The sequence below is a fragment of the Loa loa genome (assembly GCF_000183805.2).
Source record: "Loa loa unplaced genomic scaffold supercont3.151, whole genome shotgun sequence".
Lineage (NCBI taxonomy): Eukaryota > Metazoa > Nematoda > Chromadorea > Rhabditida > Onchocercidae > Loa > Loa loa.
This window is the reverse complement of record NW_018108331.1, coordinates 95,354-119,301: the sequence shown is the minus strand read 5'-3', so window position 1 is coordinate 119,301 and position 23,948 is coordinate 95,354. Positions and strand designations below refer to the sequence as shown.

General features: G+C 31.6%; 3 protein-coding genes across 3 annotated transcripts; 1 reads left to right on the top strand and 2 right to left on the bottom strand.

The window, feature by feature from the left end:
* Positions 1–614: 614 nt before the first annotated feature.
* Positions 615–2,149, bottom strand: LOAG_02410 (hypothetical protein; the record flags this gene model as incomplete). The annotated part of the gene is made up of 5 exons (XM_020446001.1): positions 615–714; positions 1,108–1,156; positions 1,504–1,586; positions 1,788–1,909; positions 2,051–2,149. The coding sequence occupies 5 exons, from the start codon at positions 2,147–2,149 to the stop codon at positions 615–617; spliced, it is 453 nt and encodes a 150-aa protein (XP_020303606.1).
* Positions 2,150–4,947: 2,798 nt separating this feature from the next.
* LOAG_02409 (hypothetical protein) lies at positions 4,948–6,729 on the top strand (the record flags this gene model as incomplete). The annotated part of the gene is made up of 5 exons (XM_003137947.2): positions 4,948–5,136; positions 5,404–5,456; positions 5,676–5,838; positions 6,042–6,135; positions 6,296–6,729. The coding sequence occupies 5 exons, from the start codon at positions 4,948–4,950 to the stop codon at positions 6,619–6,621; spliced, it is 825 nt and encodes a 274-aa protein (XP_003137995.1). The 3' UTR covers positions 6,622–6,729.
* A 1,517-nt stretch (positions 6,730–8,246) lies between these two features.
* LOAG_02408 (myosin) lies at positions 8,247–22,954 on the bottom strand (the record flags this gene model as incomplete). The annotated part of the gene is made up of 39 exons (XM_003137946.2): positions 8,247–8,443; positions 8,734–8,956; positions 9,082–9,165; positions 9,510–9,638; positions 9,715–9,819; positions 10,071–10,317; positions 10,501–10,751; positions 10,911–11,153; positions 11,346–11,462; positions 11,814–11,960; positions 12,607–12,792; positions 13,036–13,179; positions 13,380–13,475; positions 13,666–13,854; positions 14,074–14,196; positions 14,336–14,474; positions 14,628–14,735; positions 14,965–15,113; positions 15,440–15,595; positions 15,715–15,813; positions 16,077–16,271; positions 16,471–16,602; positions 16,777–17,053; positions 17,178–17,365; positions 17,564–17,745; positions 17,957–18,055; positions 18,186–18,366; positions 18,717–18,903; positions 19,226–19,404; positions 19,532–19,608; positions 19,779–19,874; positions 20,111–20,254; positions 20,564–20,726; positions 21,085–21,177; positions 21,310–21,366; positions 21,596–21,738; positions 21,844–22,003; positions 22,169–22,360; positions 22,853–22,954. The coding sequence occupies 39 exons, from the start codon at positions 22,952–22,954 to the stop codon at positions 8,316–8,318; spliced, it is 5,910 nt and encodes a 1,969-aa protein (XP_003137994.1). The 3' UTR covers positions 8,247–8,315.
* Positions 22,955–23,948: the final 994 nt, after the last annotated feature.

Genomic DNA, 23,948 nt, shown 5'->3' with positions numbered 1-23,948 from the left:
TAAAAAACAATAGAATATATATATATATATATATATATATATATAAACTATTTAAACAAAATTGAAAGATATAGGTGGAACTGTTTATTGGTTGTAACTTTCAGTTTCTTAAAGATATTGCAAATAGTTTCAATCCTACTGTTTTTCTTGTTATCATTTGACTAACAGGTTTTGTAAAATTTACAATCGATTTGCTGTATTGCTCGACAGTCCTTATTCATTTCTTCTATTTTAAAAAAATTTGGGTCATTACTCAGGAATTATCAGTATGACTTGAATAAGGACAAAGGATGATTAGCACGTATACTCTTACAAATGGTAGCATCCTGATTAACTATTAGTTCGAACCACTGTTCTTCTGACATATGATATAGGAATCGCCAATACATTTTTGTAAATAAACGTAGCACACGATAAGTACGAATAAATTTCAATGATGGATGTATAGGAAATGTGGCAGTAAAAAGCAGCCGTGTTTGCCCTCTTTTGTTTCAAATTTGTTTCTAATAGAATATTTCCATGGAGATGATTGTATATACAGTACGTGAACCTCAATTTATAATATGTTTCGTGTTTTGATTTTGTCACAAATAAATTTTATGCAGAAAGCATCATCACTTGTCAGGCTGTATCAGGATCGGTATATTCCTAGGAACTTTGGTTGATTCATTTCCAGTAATTGAACTGGTTGTAGGTTTATCATCATCATCATCTCTGTAATTGCATAACGGTAGTTATAAATACAATTATTTGAAAACTTCCCCATGCTTTCTATTTAATTATTTGCATGATTGTCTACTCAATAAATTATTTGCTTAGCAAATTTCTTGGCTTCACTGTTACTTGTTTACATAATTATAAACCCATATTTGGCAAAACTGCATAATTCAGATTTGTATTGTTATGCTTCGTCTGTAGTGGCGATATTTTAAACGAAAAAATATGAAACAATTTTGAAATTTCACTAGAATCTGTATGCATGGGAAATATAATGAATATTTGCTAATATGAGCTACGTATATAGGCCTTATTTCAGTATGGTAACATTTCCCAGGTTTCGTGGTCCCGATGCTCATGCTAAAGTTTTGGATTTTATTTAAACCTTACATTTCACTGTCGCTGATCAATAAGTCAGTCGGCATTGATTTTATTGGTTCTGCAAATTTTCAAGTAAATTTAACTGAAATAGATCGGAGATATTTCATTTCATCTAGTGATATTTGATTTATTATTATCGATGATTCTTATCTAGTTTATGCATAAATATATAAGAAGTTCTCTGGGTTCTGCTAATATTTATCTAGTTAGAACTTCTGTCAATGCCTTAATTGCTTAATTAGTCAAACTAATGCAAACATTTGGACAGTTAATATTGCAAATTTCAGTTAAAAGAACCATGTAACAATGTCACTAGAATTTTACTGTTGATAGCATATATATTTTACTGTTGATAGCATATATTTTACTGTTGATAGCATATCTTAGCTACACGTGATTACTTACTTGAACTACGTGAACTTTTCGTTGTTTGTGAACTACCTGCCGATGCTGTCTTACTGCTCGTGTCACATTGACTATTGCTTGGTCTGCAAAAAAATATTTTACATTCTTTTTGCATCATATTCTTTCCAGTTTTTGGTAATCTACAAGCTCCTTTGATTAACCTCTGTCAATTTAATTAACTTCTATCTTAATCCATATAATTAATTTAATAAGATTTAACACGATGGAATAATGATGATGGCATTGAGGAATGATGTGGTGACATTGTGGAATGAAATAAGAACCTATAAACTTTAGCTATATGCTTTCCTTCAATTTCTTCATCTTTCATACTGACATATGATTTTGCCGCATGTGATATTTCCTGCCAACCTTTTAATTGCGTACCAGGTTGTAATTTTTCGAACTGTAACTTACTGGAAATATTTCGATATTTTAAATTAAAATATTTTATAAAATATTATAACAAAAAAAGTATGATAATAGTAAAATGATAAATATGATGTTATAAATAAATTAATTATTTAAATATATAAATAAAACATACATCAAGTAACGTATATTTAATATTAATTGCAGCTTTTGTTTGAATATAAAAACGACGAATTATGCAATAAATATACAATGGTAAAATGATGATAGCCATGGAAAGACTTCCAATAAGCCAAATAAAATAAAACGTTGGTCGTTGATATTTTGTTACGGGATCCACGTAAAATACTTTTTAAGGTGTCAAAAAAAATCCGTGCAGTTAATTAATTAACCAATTGATTAGTTAATTGGCCGGGGTTGATTTTTCCCGCCAGAAAAAACGAGAAAAAAAACTTATTTCAAATTTAGAAATGATTTTCTGTTTTCACTAAAAATCTATATATCATAATCAAATTAAATTGCGCATCAAATTATAATTTCAATTTCAAATATAAATTTTAACCAAAATTGAATGTTTAAAACTTTAATAATTAGAATTTCGTTTACCAAAATCCTTCCAAAAATTTCCAATTTCTGCTTTCATAATTGTTGTATATATCTAATATATATACATTTATATATACATATATATGTATATATTGATATGTTTGGTTTCTTTAAATATGTTAAAAATTATTTGAAATATCCAATTAAAAGTAATTAATGCTAATGAGAGTATAACTGCAGGTAAAACTCCTTTCATCATTTTTTAATTTTAATTTAAAATCTTTCTTTTTTGAAATTTTATTTAATTTTGGATGCAAACATTATCACTTACCATGAAATAATGGTTTTGGTTAATAGGTTAAACTTATCAATACATTATAATAAATGATTTCCATTCTCTTTTTTTTCTCTTATTTTTCAAATGATTTCTTGATATGTAATTTACATAATATGCAAATTTGACAATAATTTATGCAACAAATTGTATTTTTGATTGTTTGAAATTTTCCAATCTAATAATTATTGCAGGATGATCATTTTGCATTTAAAACTTGCACTTTCATATTTGCATTCATGCACTTTTGCATGCTATTAATAAATTTGCAAAATAACAAAAAATTCCAATTATTACCTTTTTTTTTCTTTCTTTTCATTTATATTAAGTAGAAAATTGGATTTTTTTATTTTCTTCAAGAAAAAGAATGCAACATATTAAAATGAGGTGATAATGTCAAATGAAAAGTTTTTGAAAAAGATTTTTTGCATAGTTTTTGAGTGCAATTAGATGCGCTATAAAGTTAAGTAAAACTTAAAATTAAATAGCTGTGAATATCAAAAAACTTAAATTTGCTATAAAAGTTAAAAAATTTGAACTTAAATAACCGTGAAAGTTAAAAGTTGAGGAATTTGATTTTGTAATTTTTCGGTATTTGTATTATCAATTATATTACATGTTTACCTATAGGTAAATAACTCTAAAACTTAATTTGTAATCCATGTATATTTGTTTTATCAATTTTATGCAAAAGTTATTCAATTGTCAAAAATATTTGATATATATCTACATAAAATATTTTCACGTTTGATCATTTGATCGTTAAATAATTATATAATTATTGAAAGCCATTAATTTATGCGTTTACAAGTTTGCAAGACCTACAAACCTATGGGTTAATCACCATTAAGTTGATTAACTGCTTTTTCTCTCTCCTTCTCTCTCTCTCTCTCTCTCAGAGTTTTCCTTAACTTTCCATTACGTATAATTGCTATTTATATTTTTAGTTATATAAAAAAGTTATTTAGCTAAAGAGTATTATTTATATATATTTGTGCCAGAAAGTAAACAGTAAATTTTCGATAATTCGATTACTTCGAATTCTCAATTCAATTTCAAATATTTATTTGAAATTTAAATTGAGGATTCGAAATAATATTACTTCGCCAATATTGCTTGAATTGAAATCCGGCTGAAACATTCGGTCAAAATAATAATGAATCATTACATGAAAAATATCAGTTTACATATTTGTACCCGGAAAATTTAATAAATAATAGTTAATGTTTCGATAAATTTTCAAATATCAAACAATTTGAAATGCAAATCATTGGGGATTGAACATGGAACTGCTTCAAAAATTATCAGCAACATGAAAGGGGTGATTATTAGTTCCTAATTATGCATAACAGATTGATTATTAGGGGTGATTATTAGTTCCTAATTATTATTAATTATTAATTATCATTATTTGTTAACTATTAATAGTTTTTAATTATTAATTATTCCACAACCATCATTATTGAAAATTTGCAAATTTAATACAATTCCTAAATTCTATTCCTTATGTTAACGAGTAATTCGATTTTTCCATATTAAACAATTACAATTAAATCCAACAAATTATTGTTCTTTGAACAAAATTTCCTTTAAAAAAGATATTGCTAAGGTATTCAATACAAATTGATTTGATTATTCATATAGCAAAAAGTTGAAATTACAATTTGTGCAATCACATAAAAGATGATAGTTAAGAAAAATTCCCTTCAAAAATACAAATAAATGCATAACAGATTGAATGAAATAATTATTTTCTTCAGGAATTATATTTTAATTTTTAGTTATTCTTGAAATCATTTCAAATAATCACTTAACTTATCATCTTTTATCATTGCCAACTTTGTAGCATTCATTGCCGGTTGCACTAAGCAAAGTTCGTCAAATTGTTATTTTGGGATGAATATTGCTGAAGATTTTTAGTTATTTAAGAATTAGTTGAAAAAAAATTGGAGGAGAGTCGATTTGGTCATTACAGTATCCCAAATGCTCAACTACTCTTTTGATTAATTTGAATCATTATTGCTTCAAATATGTTACACTGATTGCTATTTTCCCAAGTTTCTTTCACATTTCATCTAAATGTTTTGTTTCAGTTTGCTTTTTTTTTTGTATATTATACCTCAAAATGTTAATTAATTAATTAATTAACCTTAAGCTAATTTACCAATTATTCGCACAGATCATATAAACAAATGCAACCTGAAAGTATCGCATTGAACGGTGACAAATTAAGCAATGAAGAAATTTTGGAAATTAATTCCGCGTATTTCTCATTGCGTGTAGCAATTATATTTCTCATCGTGACTGTTATGCTTTTCGTTATCATACAATTTATCAAATTAATCTGCCAAATTATGCGAATTTATGATGAAGCTAACAAGGTTAATCAATTCTAAAAATTCCACTAACGAATTATTATTCATGAATGGTTGAATTCATTCCTTTATATTAAAATGCAGCAAAATTTATTTCGATTTATTTTTCAAAATTTTTCCCGAATGAAATATTTTGGATGATTAATTTGATATGGATAAGCATAAATTTCAAGTATGATTTATTGATTTTATGGATAATCTTTTATCATTTATGTTTACATTTGATGGTTTTATCGTTCCTTGCAAAAATGATATCAATTTGTTTACATTTAGCCTTTCGACAGTAAAACACCCGAAATTACAGTACATTCGAAGAAATCGACAAGGTTTTTAACTCAATTCTTTCATTTCACTTACTGATAAGTGTTTACATTATTGAAATTATTTAATTTCATCAATTTATACATCTCATTTCTAAGTTTTATTTCAGAAATTTTTTTTTCCTGTATTCTTTAATCAAAGACATCTGATAAATGATAAAATTGAAAATAAATTTAAAACTGAATTATTCAAATCTCATTCAAATTAATTAATCATTGTTACAGAAGAAAAAAATCAAAGTATTCACTACCAAGTAAAGAGATGCAAATTCAATTATCGTTGACAAATGATAGAGAAAAAAACATTACACCATCTGATAATCGTGAAATAATTGCCAAAAAGGAGGAAGAAATAAACAACAACAAGAAGAAGAAGAAACTTCCATTAGTATTTCTTTATCAAAATATTTTGATTAAAAGGAATATCATATAAAATACTATGAGAGTTTCCATTGAAACAATCGAAATATCATCATTTCATTTAAGAAATTGAATAATTAAACATCAAGGATTCGCAGAATTCGAATGAGAAGTATCAGAATAAAGGATAAATATTTCACCTTAAATAATTAATACCTCATACATTTACAGCTTCAAAATGAAGTGCGGAATGCACCAGAAATTGTGATGGATGATTCGGATAAACTTACACCACCGGATATCAAAGATTCGCTGGCAATATTTGGTGACAAAATTTTTGATTTTCTCATCATATAACGATCATATATGTAGTACATACGATTGTAAGCAAAAAGATATAATGCGAAAGATATCAAGAAGAGAAATTTGCAATTAATTGAAGAATTGATCAGTTGTAATTCAAATAAATTAATTTGTATTTGTAGGTTCACAAAAGATATCATCACCTATACCAATATCGATCAAAGAGAAGCCAGAAACATTCGTAGAATTAAAAGCTCAAGATTCATTAATGGTTGTCAACAAACAGACATCATTACAACCATCTCGTAGCGCTGAAAAAATAAAATCGGAAATGGGATCGGAAGATAAGGGACATGCTTTTTTGGCAGCAAAAGCTCAAGATTCGTTAATGGTTGTCAACGATCAGAAACCACTACAACCAGCTAATAGCGTTGAACAAACAAACTTAGCAACGACAGTAAAAAAGGAAGAATTAAAAATTGCTCAACAAAAAGAAATTGAACTATAAATGGCAAAATAAATTTCATGTGATTATTATCATTACCATTACTATCACTATCAACCAACATCAATGTTATCAATAATTATTAATCCTTTTAAACTGCTAGGTTTTTACCATTATATCATGTTTCATAGAAGCAATAAAATATTATCTGTCACTCGTTACTGTTTTCATTACAATTAGCAAATGTCGTTTAATTTAATTATCCAAAACGTGCAAAAATATCATTCACTTATAATTTTACGCTTTGAGAAAAGTGCAATGACATTTCATTAATGTCATCAAAATAAGTGTCCAATCCTCAGAAACTTTCCTTCCGATCGCGTTTAAATATGCCTCAGTTAATCATGACGAACTAGAAAAGTACTTTCCGAGTTCCAAAATCATATCTATTAGAACATAGATACTTTGCAACTAACCAATTAACTTCAGTTGTGTGAAGTCTAAATTTCTGCGTCATTCCTTTTTATAGTATTAATTAACATTCCCAATGAAATACAACCAAGAAACGTTGATCATTTGGTGTAAAACTAGGATCATACCTGACTAGTGATGATCCTCGTATATGATGCTATCTAAAAAAAGAATATTCTTCCTATTTATAGTTTTATTGAGAAATAATTTTTCACACGTCTAATTAGGTTCAGAATACCTTGCAAATATCACAAAACTACTTGTATTATGTAAATTTATTTGCAATATTTATGCAGAATATACTAAAGTGAACGAACACGAACAAAAAACGATGGACTTTGGTTTTTACAAGGAACCTATTAAAATCATTGGGTAAAATCCAGGATCTCCACATTCTACCAATAAGCAGTCTGCCAAGATGAAATGCTAAAAAAAAACAATTTTTCAACAATAAAATGCTACCCGCTAGAATATAAATGCCATAAATGAAAAATATTAAGAAATTATGAAAGGAAAATTGTGCAAAAAATAATCAGTAGATACGGATTATTGTTTGCAATAAATGGTCAACAGCGAAATCAGTATCAATTTCGGACTTTAGAGATCAAAAAAAAGTGAAATTTGACCTAGCGCTTTGGATCTGAATTACAAAGTGAATAGCCAGTAACATTGAAGATGGTGGTCTTTGTTCGCTTTAAGGTAGAAAGCTTGAGAAGACCTTATATTTGCACTCCAGTTCAGATCTCCCGAAGTGCTACCAAGAGTCATTATTCAGTTCTTAAAAAATTATCAGTCTCTGCCACCGAAAATGTAATTAACACTCCTAATTTTCTCGCTCCGCAGTACAAACCTACAGAGGCCGCCTATTTATACGTCGAGGGAAACTATTTCCTTCTTCTGCGTTCATTTTCTTTCTTTACTCAAGGAGTAATATACTCGATTACACATCTGTTGTCTTCTATATTTTGGTGGGACGGTTGAAAATTACATTAAATGAAAATAGTATTAAATAAAACCAAAACAGCCTCTAAATGCAATTAAAGTCGAATGAACTGAGCCGATATAGTTACACATCAAATAGAATTGTGCATGACGAATTTCACGAAATACAAAGTGGTACAAAGCTAGCGACTGTTTGTATAAATTACAAATAAATTTCCGAAGGAGAATGATCTGTTTTTTTTTTCTCTATGAAATTAAAAAAAGAAATAAAAGAACCCATCCAAATAATTGATAATACAAATGCATAAAGTAACTGAAGCAAAAAAGCAAAAACTCAGGTTAAATTAGCTTGTAGTAAGATCTGGATCATCGCCAGCATAAGAACCTGCTGTTGATCCAGAATTCGGCCGCAACAAATCAGTACTATCACCTCCAAAACTTCGAGCACCACGTCCAATACTGTCTGTTTCACCTATAATAACAAAGCTATCAAGTAAGATCAGAAAGATAAACGTTAAAAAAACTACAAAATCATTTTATTTGATTTATTATCTGACTGGATCATCTACAGTTCAGAGAACTTTCCGTTATCAACCAACATACTTTCTACCTGAACCTTTCAAGGTACAATCCATATCTCAATAATTCAATCTGCGAAGAAAGTACATTTCGATTTCAGAACAAGATAAGCAGATTAAGTTTTCTGACTTTATTGGGCTGCTTTTCCGTCACAAATTCCAATAAAGCAAAATGTACGCTTACTTCCAAAACGTGAAGTACTTGCTCGGTTGAGTCCAGAACGTCGTGCAAGTGCTGCTAAGCTTTTTAGCTGTGCATTTTCTCGAGTTAGTGTTTCATTGGCTTCATTCAGATCATCAATACTTCTTTGGAGTTGTCGACATTTCGATCGTTCACGACATGCTTCCTCTTCTAGATCTTCGATTTGTCGACGCATCTGACGATGTCGTGTCATTGCGCGATCTGCCTAAAAAAATCATTTGCTTTTATAGTTTGATAAAAAAGTTCAAATTTCTAAAAAGAAGGTCAAACATTGCAAATTTATAACAGATTAAATATACTGAAATTTCTTTGTAAATAGACTATACTCACGGTATCCTTCAACTGTTCTATACTTCGCTTCTCTTCTTCGTTCATCATCAGTGTATCACTCAATTTCTTTTCCATGCGTCGAATCTGCAAATGCCTACTACTTTAAAAAACTGCAACAAATTCGGTGTTAGATTACCCATGAAATTACTTTGAGGAACTTCTAATCACGTTCAACAGGCAAGAGCTTCATTCGAAACTTAATCATCTGTTTATAAGTAGGTAATAGATATTAATTTTGACGTACTACTCTTAAGTAATCTATCTTTATGTCAAATTTCAGTGTAAAAAATAATGATGGTTGAAACTATAAATTAATAAAAAAATAATGCTATCCAATTCATGAATATCACGATGAGAGGGGTTGCAACAGCTAGATAAATACCGAGACACGAACAATTCCTGATAAGCTTAAAAAAATTGGAAAAAACCTGTCGAATAGCCGTATTTCGTTCCTGTTCCATTTGAGCATACTGTTCATTCGCTGCTTGAAGCTTCGCTTCCAGCGCAGCCAACTGTCCTCGGTTACGAGTTCTCATGTCGTTTTCCATTTCCTCTAACTGAAATATAAGTTCGATGAAATAGTTCTAATTTTTGATAACTATATTTGGCAAAGGCAATAAATAAAAAACTTACTGTCACTTTTAGATCTTTACACTGTTTTTCAAAGTACTGCTTATCTGCTTCTAATTTTTCGCATAACGAACGTTCAGCTGCCAATTCTGTTGTCAGTGTTTCCAGCTGCAAACTTTTCGCTCAAACTTAAACTACAAGTAAGCGGTGCAATATCAACCAACAATATTACTTAATAAAAGACAACAGAACTAGAGATAATAAAGAAATAGATATTCCTTCACTGCCCTCCGGGAATACGTATTTCTTTATTATTGAAACTATATATTTGATAAAATATACCAAAAAAATCTGTTATACTCGTACTGAAAAAGGAACGGCATTGAACTCCTCAATCACGGCCAACATAAAATAATTACCTGAATTTGAGCTTTTTTGAGCTTGTCATTGCTCAATTCGCTGTTGTTCTGCTCTTCTTCAAGCAGTTCTTCCAGTTCATGAATTTTCGTTTCCAATCTCTTTTTATCTTCAGTACTCATCAAACTACTTTTAACACCAAGCTCTTCCACAGCATCATCCCTCTCTCTCTCTGCACGCCGCCTATCAGCAGTTAATTGCATATTTGTTTCTGTTGCTCTCGCCAATTCATCTACCAACGACTTCAATCTTCAAAAAAAAGTCAATAATTCTAACTTTTCCAACTCATGGAATTAAAAGAGAGGAAAGAAAGAAATGCTTGAAACTACCGATAAAAAAGTTTCGGCTTAAACATAAATGCAAATAATTCAAAAATTAAGATTCAGTTAATTTTTATCACCTGTGAGTCTATAAATAAATATTTTTTCTTACTTTTTCTCCATATCTTGTGTCCGTAACATTGCTGCATTCTTGGCGTCTTTCGATTCTTCTACTTCTAATTGCAAATCTTTCAATTGCAAACTGTATTTCCGAAGCTGTCGTGAAAATTCTTCTTTTTGGGTAGTAATAGCTTCCACTTGTTCTAATGACTGGTGCAAATCTGCTTCCAACTTGCGCTTTTGTTGCATCAGAGTTAGTCTAGTGTGACGCTCCGATTCTAGTTCACTTTCCAGGTCACCAAGCTGCATGAAATTTTCAGAAATCCAAACTGAGTAACAAAGATCGTTTGAATTACTGAATTTGTACATAATTTCTAATCTTTGAAAATAACACGTCACTACAAATCTTCAATTACCTTTCTAATTTTCTAATTTCTCTATTTTAAATTCAATCTCAAATACCTTTTGCAGCATTACTTTACGCCGTTCGTCATCATCCCGCTCCTTGTCATTGCGAGTTCTTTCCAATTCGATATTTACCGCCTGTAAGGTCACATCTAATCGTAGTTTTGCATCTTCGGTAAGCTGCAAGTTATCTTCCAGTTCTGTGATCGTCTCTTTCGCGTTTGCCAATTCGATCTCTAGTTGCCGCTTCATTCGATCAAGCTCCAAAATATTGCGGCCAGTATCGTCTTTCATGGTAACCTGGAATATATACATAGTACAAGCAGTCGAATGCAGCTGCTTGCCAAAAATATAAATAAACATTATATACTGGCGAGCCGTTAACAAACATGAATGAACAAGATCACATATTCATAAACTGAAGCTCCGATACATAGCTGAAAAATTTTTTGCACCACTCGACGTTCACAAGGAAAAAGAACGAAAATTTACAGCATTATCAAGGTCCATTTGCAGCGCATTTCTAATGTTTTCCAGTTCAGTAATTCGACTTTTGAGAATATCAATTTCCTTTGCTGTCACTAGCGCACTCGATTTATGATCACGAAGCTTCAAGCATACAAATTTCAAACCTTTTTAAAGACAAAAAATTATAATCTAAAAATGTACATCAAAAGATGTTTAATCTAGCTTGAAAAGTCCCTTAATACTTGTTTTCAAAAATGCAACTGAAACCTTTTCTAAGCTTGATTCACCATTGTTACTTACATATTTGAATCGAAGTGTCCCTCAGTCTTTGTAACTGGGGACGGAATTCAAACTTTCTTATAGGTTGTTGCTCTCAGTTACATCACACTACTGGATAAACATTTAAATAGGACGATTTATTGCGGTCGCTGACTCACCTCGACAGTAATTCTCTGGAAATCATTAAATCCTTAGAAGAATTTTGAATAATACCTCTTGTGCCAGCTTATCTCGTTCCATACTAACTTTTGCCACATGTGACTTTTCTTCTTCAAGCATTTGGTCAAATTTCCGTTGTTTCTTTTCCATATCACGCACACTGCACCGCAATTTATCCAACTCGTTTAGCATATCCTCCTTCTAGAATAAGAAAAATTGCAAGTCTAAGCAAAAATTCATAAATAGAACCTACAGTTTCATAAATCAAGCATCAAGAAAAAATGAGTTCACATTTTTTCCTTCCGACTTAAGGTTTTACCAAATAATATACAAAAAAGGAAAAACACTTTAGTTCAAGAAGGATACTGAAACAGTTAACTAACTACCACTGGAAACAGGGAGTTCAAGAGAAAATGACTAAAACATCCGGAACACATTGACTGGCATTCCAGGAAAAGCAAACTAAAAAAAAGAAATTGCGATTTTTCTTTTACAGCCTCTTACACAGGCTGTTTGAAAATGTTATAGTACACAATCCAAGGAAAGCATTAAATTTATTTCCCCACTTATAGAGAAAGGCTTGGTGAATGGTCACTAACCCGTGTAAGTTTCATCAGTAACTGTCTAAAGTTCCTTAAGTTGAAGAAAGCTGAAAATCTTGGAGTTTTTGAAGCAAGTAATATATTTCCCTCCCAATCACACTTATGATATTTTTCATTAATTTGAAAACAAAATAGACACAATGATAAAAAGATAAATCTAACTAAATAAATCTGGTGTTAAAGTATTCAAGAATCTTTCAATTCATTAGGTATACCAACAGGATCCATGAATGAGATCAGCTTACCTCCTGCACTAATTTTTCTTTTGCCTTCTCACTCCGAGCACGAGCATACTCACTTTGTTCTAATTCCTTTTTACAAGCTTCCATCTCTTTCGTCAGTTTTTTACGCAACTCTTCTGCTTGCAGAAGTAGGTTTTCATCATTCTTCTTTATCACATCAGTCAACTGTTGCTTCAGAGAACTTATCTCCTGCAAATTTCTTCGCTGTGTACTACTTATCCATTAACAAGAGGACGAAGACAGGAGTAGTGGCAAAGAAGTTTAACTATTTTGTAAGTAATTAAAAGCCTCGGAATTTCTGAAACTTCCAGTGTTCTGCTTCTTTTATTTATAAATCCGAACATTTAATGACTAAATCCGAACATTTACTGACTTTATCGTACAATTGTGAATTACAGTCCCAATAAAATTCTCAAATAAACCATACCGAACCTTTTCACATTTCTGAATGGCAAATTCATTACGTTCTTTGTTTTCCTGCAAACTTTCTAATTCATCATCTTGAATCTGCAGCTTCGCACGAAGCGCTTCATTTTGAGACTTTTCCACATTGATCGCATCGCTTAAATCAGTGGCCTGAAAAAAAGTGGGCATTTTCCATTTTTTTTTTATCATGCAAAACTAACGGCATCCAATTACATCGATGTATCTGACTCGAAAGATTTCAATTAAAAGGATAGGAAGGAGTTTGCCACAACATAATGTGTAGAAAATGTCATTCAGATTCTTTGTGATAACGTTGAACTAAGACAGCAATTTTGACATAGACAACTGACCTGAACTTCTGCAGTTGCCACTCTATTATGCAAAACCAAAACAACATTTTCACTGCTTTCCAGTTCCTTAGTAAGTCTTTCAACCTCTGACTGTACCTGAATTTAAAAAAGAAGTTCCTCACAGAAACCAAATCAATACATAAAAAACAGAAAAATAAGGAAAATCAATAAATTTACGTATAACAAATAATCCTCTTGAGGAAATACATATACCATTGCATAAAGAATACGATTGTACTATCAACCGATAATTTACAACACTAATGGCCATAAATGATGCACCCACCTTTATCAAAGCAGATTTTAACTCCATAGCATTTTTTTCAGCTTCCTCAGCTTTCGTTTGCCATTCGTTCAATAAATTCTCAACGTTCTTCCTTTTTCGCTCATTTTCCAAAAACGCGGACTGATTCCGCTGAATCACGACGATTTTCTCTTGCAATTCATTTTCCATACGACTCTTTGTTTTAACTACCTAAAACATACAATAATGGAAAATATTTTGCATATTCTCTAAAGTGGCATTTCTTAATATCACTGAAGGATTTACGAAGCAACCTTTTTTTCTTTTTTTTTTACGAAGCAAAGGATTTTACTGAAGGATTTACGAAGCAATTAGAATGAACATAATTTAGTCAGAAGCCTTTCGGGAAAAATGCCATGCTACTGATCATAATATATTTGTAGAAGGAACCTGCTCCATTTGTTTTTTTAACTGCTCGTTCTCGATTCTAACAGAATTCAACTGCTGTGAATGCTTAGCCTTCAACTCTGCAACATTTCGTTCGTGTTGTGCTGCTGTTTCTTCAAGCTCTTTCTAGAAATTTTGAAAATGAATTACTACAGCAGATTACTAGCGTCCATCAAGTTTCATAACCGATCTAGCTATCAATGCTTAAATTTCGTAAATTCTTCCCGCTTAAAATTAAAATTTTAAACCAGATGAATGAACGCACTTTAATCGATAAATACTGCTTCTCACGTTCAGTTCGCAATTCCATGTTAGCTTGTGTTTTATCTTGTGATTCCAACAACTCTTGCTTCAGTGCCTCTAACTCCTCCATACAATCTCGTTTTCCTTTTTCTGACTTTGTTCTGCAAAAAGCAGTAATGAAAAATTTAAAAGCGCTGCATATTTTCCGAGTTCATAAAGAAAGAAATCCCTAACGATTCGAATAAGTCAACCAGCACTAAACAAGTATTTTCTTATTTTTTTAACAAATTTCAAACATTGAATTTACTTCTTACCTCAAATTTTTTTCGTTTTCCAAGTCTTCTTTAACTTCTTGCAATTCTAATATTAATTCTTTCGTCTGTTTCATCAAATTTTGTTTTTGAGACTGTTCTTCATCGCTACTAAATAGTAACAAACATAGCAAATCCAATCATTAAATAAAATCTAAATGACTTGACAAAACCAGAAATTTTAGACTGAAACTAACAAAAAAGAAAGTCAAATAGATAATAAATCAAGTATTATAGCAATGCAGAAAAGGGAAATGACAGATAAACCATTCTAAAACATCGAGTTATTGATAATAAAATTTGAAGAGTTTGATTAAATATACAAATAAATATGGAATACTGTGTAAGAGTAGCAATGAGTTCTTCATCCTTCTTTTGAAGTTGAGCACTTAGTTCGTTTAGCTTTTCTAATAGTTCCTCATTCTCATCCTGAACGTCTCGCATTTCTGTGGTAAGTTTTTGGTTTGCAGCTTCTGTCATTTCGATGTGCTGAATTATTAAAAATTATGTAAAAAGAGACAAATTAAGTTCTATAAAAATAAAACATCTACCCAGGCAAGTTCAAAACCAGTATTTGAAAAAATGTAATCAATATTCTTGCCAAAAATATTAATTGTATTTATTATTAGAAATATTATTGTCAGAATCTTTTCATTCTCTTCTGTGAGATTACGAGCATAAAAGACCATTTAAATTGGTAAAGATACGTTCGTTTAAGTAAGAAACAGGACCATTAGGTCTCGTTAGGATGCAAGAAAATTCCATCTGTTTTTGGTTTTTCTAGCTATTGCATCTGTTGTTATCGCTTTGCTAACCTTCCTCATCTTTTCATTCTCTTCTTTGTAATCTGTTATTTTTGTTTCCAATTTCGCCCTTAATTTGACATTCTGCCGATTTCGTTCTTCTTCGACAACAATTTTTTGAGTAGCAGTTGTAAGTCTTCCCTCAAGCAATGTCTTTTCCTTCATCAGCTGAAAAAAAAAAAAAAAAAGAGTGAATAGGTGGGATCCGGAAGCTCTTATCTTTCAAATGAGAAATTATGCCAACCTTTTTCATTTGTTTCAAAAAACCGATCCCTCTCTATGATAACAGTTTTCAACTTTTGATCAACAGAGGCATTAGACAATTGTAACTGTTCGTATTTTTTATTTTCTTCTCGAAGTTGGTCTCTAAGAATTGCTGCATCATCCTGAAACATCTTAAAAATATAACACGAATCTATTACAGTTAGAGAGTAACATCTCTCTGAAGAAAACCGAAGGGAACCATACACTTGAATTAGCAGTTTTGTCTTTCAAACTCAGCCGATCATTTCTAAAAAAAAATCGGACAAGCAGAAGAACACAGATATAAAATTGTAAATTTCTACCAAAGCAACGAGAAATCAAAAACATCAAAAACACATCAAAACTTTTTACATCAAAAACTTTGATACCAAAAGCAAAAAGACACCTGCAACTTTTTACATTCCGCAGAAACGGAAATCCATTCGACTTCTTTTTCCTCAAATTTTTGTTTGAAAATTTCGACTTCTTTCTCCAGTTGCATTTTTACGGATACCAGTTGATCTTTCATATCTTCTATTTCCGTTTTCTCTACGCTTTCCTCTTTTAGTAATTTTTGTAATTCGGCGCGATCATTCGTTAGCTAAAAAAAGTTTTGAGATGTAAAAAAGAAATTAAAGTTGCTTTTTACTGATCTAGAATAAGGTTTAGGAAAACTTACAAGAAAAAGAAATATGTCTGAACGTGATAAGGATAACAAACTAAAATTATATTCTCGGCAAGAGCAGCTAATCTATTATCTCTCTTTCCACATCCGAATAACAAAACCAAAAAAACCTAACCTGCTCAATCCGATTCGTATAATCCGACAAAGTATATTCCTTTTGCAATAACGTTTCTCGTAAAGAATTTAATTCCGATTCTTTGGCAGCTATGGCTTGTTCACTTGCAGTAACTTCCAAAAGAGGTTTGACCTTCAAACAATTCAACTTATCAACTAGACCTCTAGAAAGATGATAAATAAAAACTATGTTTATCAATTTAACACATTAATTTCACTCTAACGTCTACTAAGCAGAAGGTTAAGACTCCTCACTAAATTTCGTGTCAAATTTTACCATAATAAAGCAATCCAAAATGTAAGGAACCTTAGCAAACAACCTCCACCATTTCCAGTCTTTCAAACGTGACCACGCTAAACCATTCCTCTGGATTATCCGAATCGCAGAAATTTGCTGCAGAAGTTTCTTGAAAGCACGACGAGCAAGATATCCACGACAGTAAGTTTGAAACTGAGCTACGAAACGCTGCAATTCTTTATCACGCATTTCTTCTAAAGCAGCAATAACACCTGATCGGAAAAACACTTTTGATTGACCGATACGAAAGAGACTTGCATCCACTTCCAGCGCAACGAGGATTCGCCTAAAGAAAGTCATATAATTCATCAATAATACGATTTTCCGGTATTTCCCATTTGACTTTAGCTATAAACTTCTATGAAAAGTATAAAGAAAAAAGGACAAACAATAAGCACGTAATACTGTACCTAACAGTTTCCTTTCCGTCCAAGAAGCCAGCAGGAATGGTTCCTCGATTAACAAGCAATTCGTATCTTCGGCGAAAGTCATGGAAAGATGTTCTGTTTGGAAAGCCCTGTCGACAGATACGGATGCCTTCCAAAACACCGTTGCAACGAAGTTGCTCCAATACCAAAGGCCCGTTAATGACACCAGCCTGGAAAATGAAATTCCAATAGTGATTAAAAATGCATTTCTTTGAATAAAACTATGCAATAGTTTCCACACTGGTCTTAAAGCACTTTTTTAATCAGACAAGGACACGATCCAATCATTTTTCAACTGAATCAGAAAACTACCTTTTAAAAATACCTGAGTATATAAATTTGCATAGGGATTTTGAATGATCTATTACCTTTTTCTCATGATTTGGAATAATACATCGAACAAAATGAGGAGAAGTATTCTGCAGTGTTTTCATCAGTCGTGACAACTGCTCTTTGTATGTTTGTCCAACCGTGCGAAACATTCCTCGCTTGGTTCGTGCGCCAAATATATAATCAGTTTGATCAGCTATTCCCAGACTTGCAAATTCCGCTATAAAGTAATATTCAAAAATAGCAACGAAATATTGAATTTAAATCTAAATTTACTGTACGAACTTTAGGTTATCACAAATATGTTCGACGGAAGTAGTACAAAAACAACATCCATGTTCAAAGTTCATCAGTAGCAATTATTTTCAATGCTTTCTCGAACTCGGAATAATCAAAATGTAACTTGTTTGAGAAACCAAGAAACGACAAACCATTCTTCCACATCTCTGCCACAAGTTGATCTCCTGAATTTTGAAGTAAAAACACAACTGAATCATTCAGTGGATCCATATTTTTCATTAACCATTGATCTGCAAAGTATAAATTCTAAATTTATAAAACTGACTGATTTATTCCAAGAAGTCTGTGATACTGGAAGAGAAATTCATTTGGCTTAAATTTCAAGCTATTGCAAGCTACAACTATCCTCACAAAAATTACCTGCAGAATAATCCACGCGGCCTGCATAATGGACAATAGCGAAATCGGATTTCGTTCTGAATTCAGGCACAATAAATTTCGGATGTTTAGACTGATTGGCAGTCAGCTTTTCCACGTATGATTTATCAGTTGACTTCGGAAATATACACTGCTCATCCAGTAATGATAAAACACCTAATGGCTGCAGAGAAATAAGTAAATTATTACATTATTGTTCCAAAATGTGTAACAGTACAAAACATATTTTGGCTCGAAAATTTTCACCTTTTAAGTAATGTTTCCTTTCAGAAAAATTTTAGAGCGCTGGGAAGCTTTTTTACACCAACAGAAATGATCACTAGTAATTTTATGTTTATTGCAACATACGAAGTATATCTCTACTAGGACTTAGCATAGCAATATCAATTTTTATAAAAATTTTTAGATTACTCATAAAGAGACAAATAAATCCGACACCTAACAAGATTTTTGCCACATTTCAAATTTTCTTATAAATGGAGCAATATTTCAGAATACATCAAAAAAACTTGCTTTTTCGATAAGATCTATAGTTGGCTGTAAATCGAGACCAAAATCAATAAAATTCCATTCGATCCCTTCCTTTCGATACATTTCTTGTTCCAAAATGAACATTGTATTATTAAATAATTGTTGCAATTTTTCATTCGTATAATTGATGCATAGTTGCTCGAAAGTGTTTAATTGGAATATTTCAAATCTAAAATTAACTTATAAGCACATATACATGTACAAGAAAACAAAATTTAAATATAAGTACAATTCTGAATGATCTCTTACTCTTTCTGACTCACGAATTAAGCGTCTAATAATTTCTTAAATTGCAGTAAAATGAGATTCGTACATTTTATAGAACCTGAAAATCCAGCACTCAAATAGTAACGATCAACAGATATAATTTACAAGCCTAATTCGAATGACCCAAGAAGAAGGACCAAGCCCTTCTTCCATAACCAATAATATTCCTGCTAATCAAACTATTTTTTTTTCTGATGAAAACTTGGTGCTTTCTTAAAATTTACCCAGCAATATCAAGTATTCCAATGAATGCTGTCCCACTGTTTGCCGAGCGCCCCAAAGAACGATTGATTCGCATCACTAGCCATCGGAACAATCGTTCATAGCTTGCTTTTGCAATGGCTTCAACCGCATACTGAACCTGCTCACGAGTTTGTGCTTTATGTACATAATCACGACCAACCTGAAATTTGAGTTACCAAAATCGTAAGTTCATATGTATACATATAACTTGTTCGGTATATATACCTACATGCAACGCATATATGTGGATATGTACAACAAGCAGTGATCCAAAAAACCGCACTGACCTTTACCCTCGGTTTCAAAAATGCTTTTGCTAAATCCGATACTGGTAATCCAAGTAAACAACATATTTTTTGAGCAACTGAAACCAGTGATTTTTTTATTAAGGTGAAATTAATTTAAGAAATAAAAAAAAAGAAAATCTAACCACCAAACTTGTGGTAGAATTGACACCAAAATTCTAAAGTACTGGTCATCGACTATACAAAAACGATCAAAGCATTATGTGCATTAAAAGTGAGGGAATGAAACCTCTATCGTCGACGAGTATTGCCTGATCAGAAATACGGTCTTCGGTAAATGACATGTTTCCCAATAGTAAAATTGCGGATGTTACTCGCATGACTGCTAAAATAATAATTCAGTTATTACTTATTCTATCAAATAAGTAAGTACTATTATCAAATTTATAAGTCTAACTTCTTCTGCTTGTGCCAAATATCTCATTCGCCATCCAGAGGAGAAAACATTTCAAAATCTTGAGTAGCTCACATAGTGAACGGAACAGTTAAGAATTTTCATCATAAACCCGAAAAATAGATATTTACCATATGCCTCATTTCAAACTAAACTATTTGGCTTACCATCAATTTCTGTGTCCGAAAAATCCATTCCTCTCATTGCATTCAAAGTGCTTGACAATTCGGAAGCGTCATCAACATCTGGGATAATGAGATTTCCATTAGTAAGAAAACGATAATTGTCGATATCATCCATCAAAAACATACCTGTGAGATAATCATTTTATTTTGCAATAATAATGACAATTTCTCCATGATCAGCTGCCTTTCTATTGTTTTGTTTATCTTCAATGTTTCAAAAAGCTAGCATCAAAGTCTTAAGTAGTTTACAGCACAATAAAATATAGTATGAAACTGAATAGTAATCGAGAACGCTTAAGGGTTTTTACTGCAGTCACAAAAAACAAATATTCTATGCTCTCTTTCGAACTGGATCATTTGACTTAAAAATTTTTCCGACTACACAGAACATTCAGACCTAAACGCTCATGTTCCAATCTTCAGGAAATACTGTACTTTTCGTGCTAACAGATGAACCGAGCAATAACTGATAAAAAAAGTGGAACGATCGTTCATCTGCCGCCTGGCGGATAGTACGCGACTTTTCCAGCAAATAATGCTCAATATTTGCACCCGATATACAACCACATTGGTCGAAATTTATCCTGATAAATTTACCCTATAATAAATCTTCATCAACCTATAATTAGTCGAGGTTATGACTTTCAGCAAACGAAGCAAAAGAAAATCCCTAAATCACCCGATTATTTTATTATTAGAAAAGAAGGTTCCTGTAGATAGAAAAACTTACAATCCAAAGTCTTCAAGCTACAGCTCTAGAATAAAGAACGATTTGTCATTACTTTTTAAGTTAAGAATAAACAACAAGCCAGAAAAAGAGTTCTGTTAAGACGGTAAAACAGAATAATGGTGCATGGAATGAAAATCCCTGAAGACAAGAGCTCTTTTAATAAAATGATCATCATGTTGTCAGAAATCAACTAGAACCACAAACAGTAAAGAGAAATACAACTTACAAATCTTGAAGAATTGTCGTTTTTAACTGTTTTACTGTTACCAAAAGCTTCGAGGATCGGATTCGCTAGTAGCAACTGATCTTCCAAGTGGCCCTATACCAAATTTTTAGTCAAAGAAGTAAGATTTTCCTCAAAATTCTCGAATTGTTCTTCTTATACTCAAAAGTTATTAACTAACAAAAGAACGTCTGTTCTCAAAACCAAAAGTATTAAAAAAAAACTTACAACAGGTGATATATTTTCCGGAAGAGGTGACAATGATAATGATGTCGGTAGTGCACCCTGAATCGGGAAAAAAATTAAATATGTTCAAATAATTTCAAATAAAAACATTAATATCTTGAAAGCATTAAGATCTTGAAATCTCATTGTTTGAATCATGGTCTAAATTAAAGCTAAATCCTTCCTCCCAAAACCAGGTATTTTACACATGCACTTATTTTAGGAAACCACTACAGATAAGCAAAAGCACAGTCAATTTTTAATAAAATAAGTCCATGAGAAACATAACCTTTCCCGGACTCCTGACAACTGATGAACGCATATGTCGTCCAGTACCTGCAATATCTGCTAAATATTGAACTACTTTCTTTGTATTTTCCGTTTTTCCAGCACCTGATTCTCCTGTACAAAGGATGGACTGATCTTCTCGTTCTGAAATTTCAGAACATTTTTATTCATCTTCCCAGCATTACATTTTTTTTAATGCAAATCGACCCTCTTTAACTTTCACCACTATACAAATTCACAAAAACGAACGATGCAACATTTCGTGATAAGCACAATCAGTCACAGCGAATACATGAGGAGGTACTTCGTGCCGTTTTCGTCCACGATAATTTTTCATCACTGTTGCTGAATAGATATGAGGCATCCATTTGTACGGATTGACGACGACACAAAATAGGCCGGAATACGTCTGTAAACAGAAACTCTACAAATAATGTATTATATTGGAATTTTTGACCCTTAATCTTATCAGTTGACACATCAGCAACCTTAGTCTTATCAGTTAGCTCTTAACTAATTGCTACTAACACATTCAATTGTCTACACAAATAATCATAAAAAAGCCAAAAATTACGTATATAAGAGATGAATAGTATCGCTGCCGGAGATTGTGTAATACACATGCTTCGTTTAAATATGAAAGCGATGACATATCTTCTATCTTGTCTAATTTGGCTGGATTTACAGATTGCAATTCTTCGCGGCATACGGTTTTTTCGTGACCCGTACCTTCAATCCTCAATAACACACGATCATCTGCTATATTCTGCAAAATGATGAGAACTCATATTAACCGCCCAAAATACGCTGTTAACTTTCATGATGTCTTCATTCCTTAAAATACAAACCCCATAGTCAACCCTTATCCTGCATGAAGCTAAAATCGATTACAGCCGAAATATGACGGTTAAACTTTATTAGAAGCATCGATCTTTTCTTTCCTTGAGTCATAAGTGACACCTAAGTAGGAATTTTCCTAACTTTCTGACAAAGTCCCGCACTGTTTCATGTTTACGACTTCCTTACATGTGATTTATCCATACATACTGAACCAAATGTCTTCTATGGAAATCTCATTTATTCAAGAAAATCATAAGATTACAGCACACAAATTGAGTGTTTACCGAAATAAGTCGCATTAATTTAACAACATCAAGTGTTACCTCACGCATTTCTATTTAGGGAAGTGATGCTCATGAAAAATACAAAGAAAAATGGGGAATAAATTGTTTGACAAAAGTTCTGTCTTAAAACTTACCTGAATCACGACACCTAACACAAACCCCTCGGTAGCATCTGGTACCCAAACATGCTCATCCTGTTTTGGATTGCTTGCATTCACACTTCCCAGTTTTTTCATCCTAATGTTGAAATTAGAATCCAGGAACCAATTTCGATAAAATGATGAACTATAATGTCTTTTGACAACATAAGTAATATATTAACACAGCGGTGAATTTAACGGAAAAACGTATATACGCTGTAGTAATCATAAATGTAATACTAAAGAATACTGAAGAGGTTCCTAATTTAATCACTTGTTAGCGATATTAGACAAAATAAAATCACTTGTTAGACAAAATTAACGAAGATTGACTGCGTAAAGGTCTTTCGATGCAGACTGAAATCGATAAGTGTAAACAACAAAATTTGTTATTTGGAAAATTTCCATATATTTCAATGAAGATATAACGTCATAATCTATTAGAATAACCTCATCCTCCATACACTTAACGCTTATTCTAAGGAAGCGCTGCTTTTATATGCTACTTCCACATCTAAAATTTCCGTAGTTTGCAAATTTTCAACCGAAAAATCTCAGTAGCTTATGAATTAGAAAATAAAACTTCCATCAAAATTTAATTAGTTTAAATCTCAATTGCGTGAAATATTAAATTTTTTTATACTATTAAGGACTAATAAAATATAATACAACTCCGCTTATTCTTATCCTATTACTTCAGTAGATCCGGAAAATAAAGTCGACCGGAAACCTTTCCACGTAAAAGACATGGAGATAACTAAACCCCGTACTGACAAAAAAAAGGAGCGTTCAAATTCAACAGATTATTTGAAAAAGGCGCGCTGAGTCGATATGAAATTCCAATTCCAGAACTCACTCATTTTACATTCTCTCTCATAAAAATTTTAAGCTTATTGCAGAAATATATTTTAGATCACTACGTTTCTTTTACGTCTTTTTTCCTTGTTTATATATTTTTTCACGTTTCATTATACAGTAGAAATATTACACGAAAAGCTTTTTTGAAAAATATTTTTTAAAGTAATAATTCCTAAGTATTCTACATAATTCATTAGTGAAATATGTTTGCAAAAATATTCCATTTTCATAG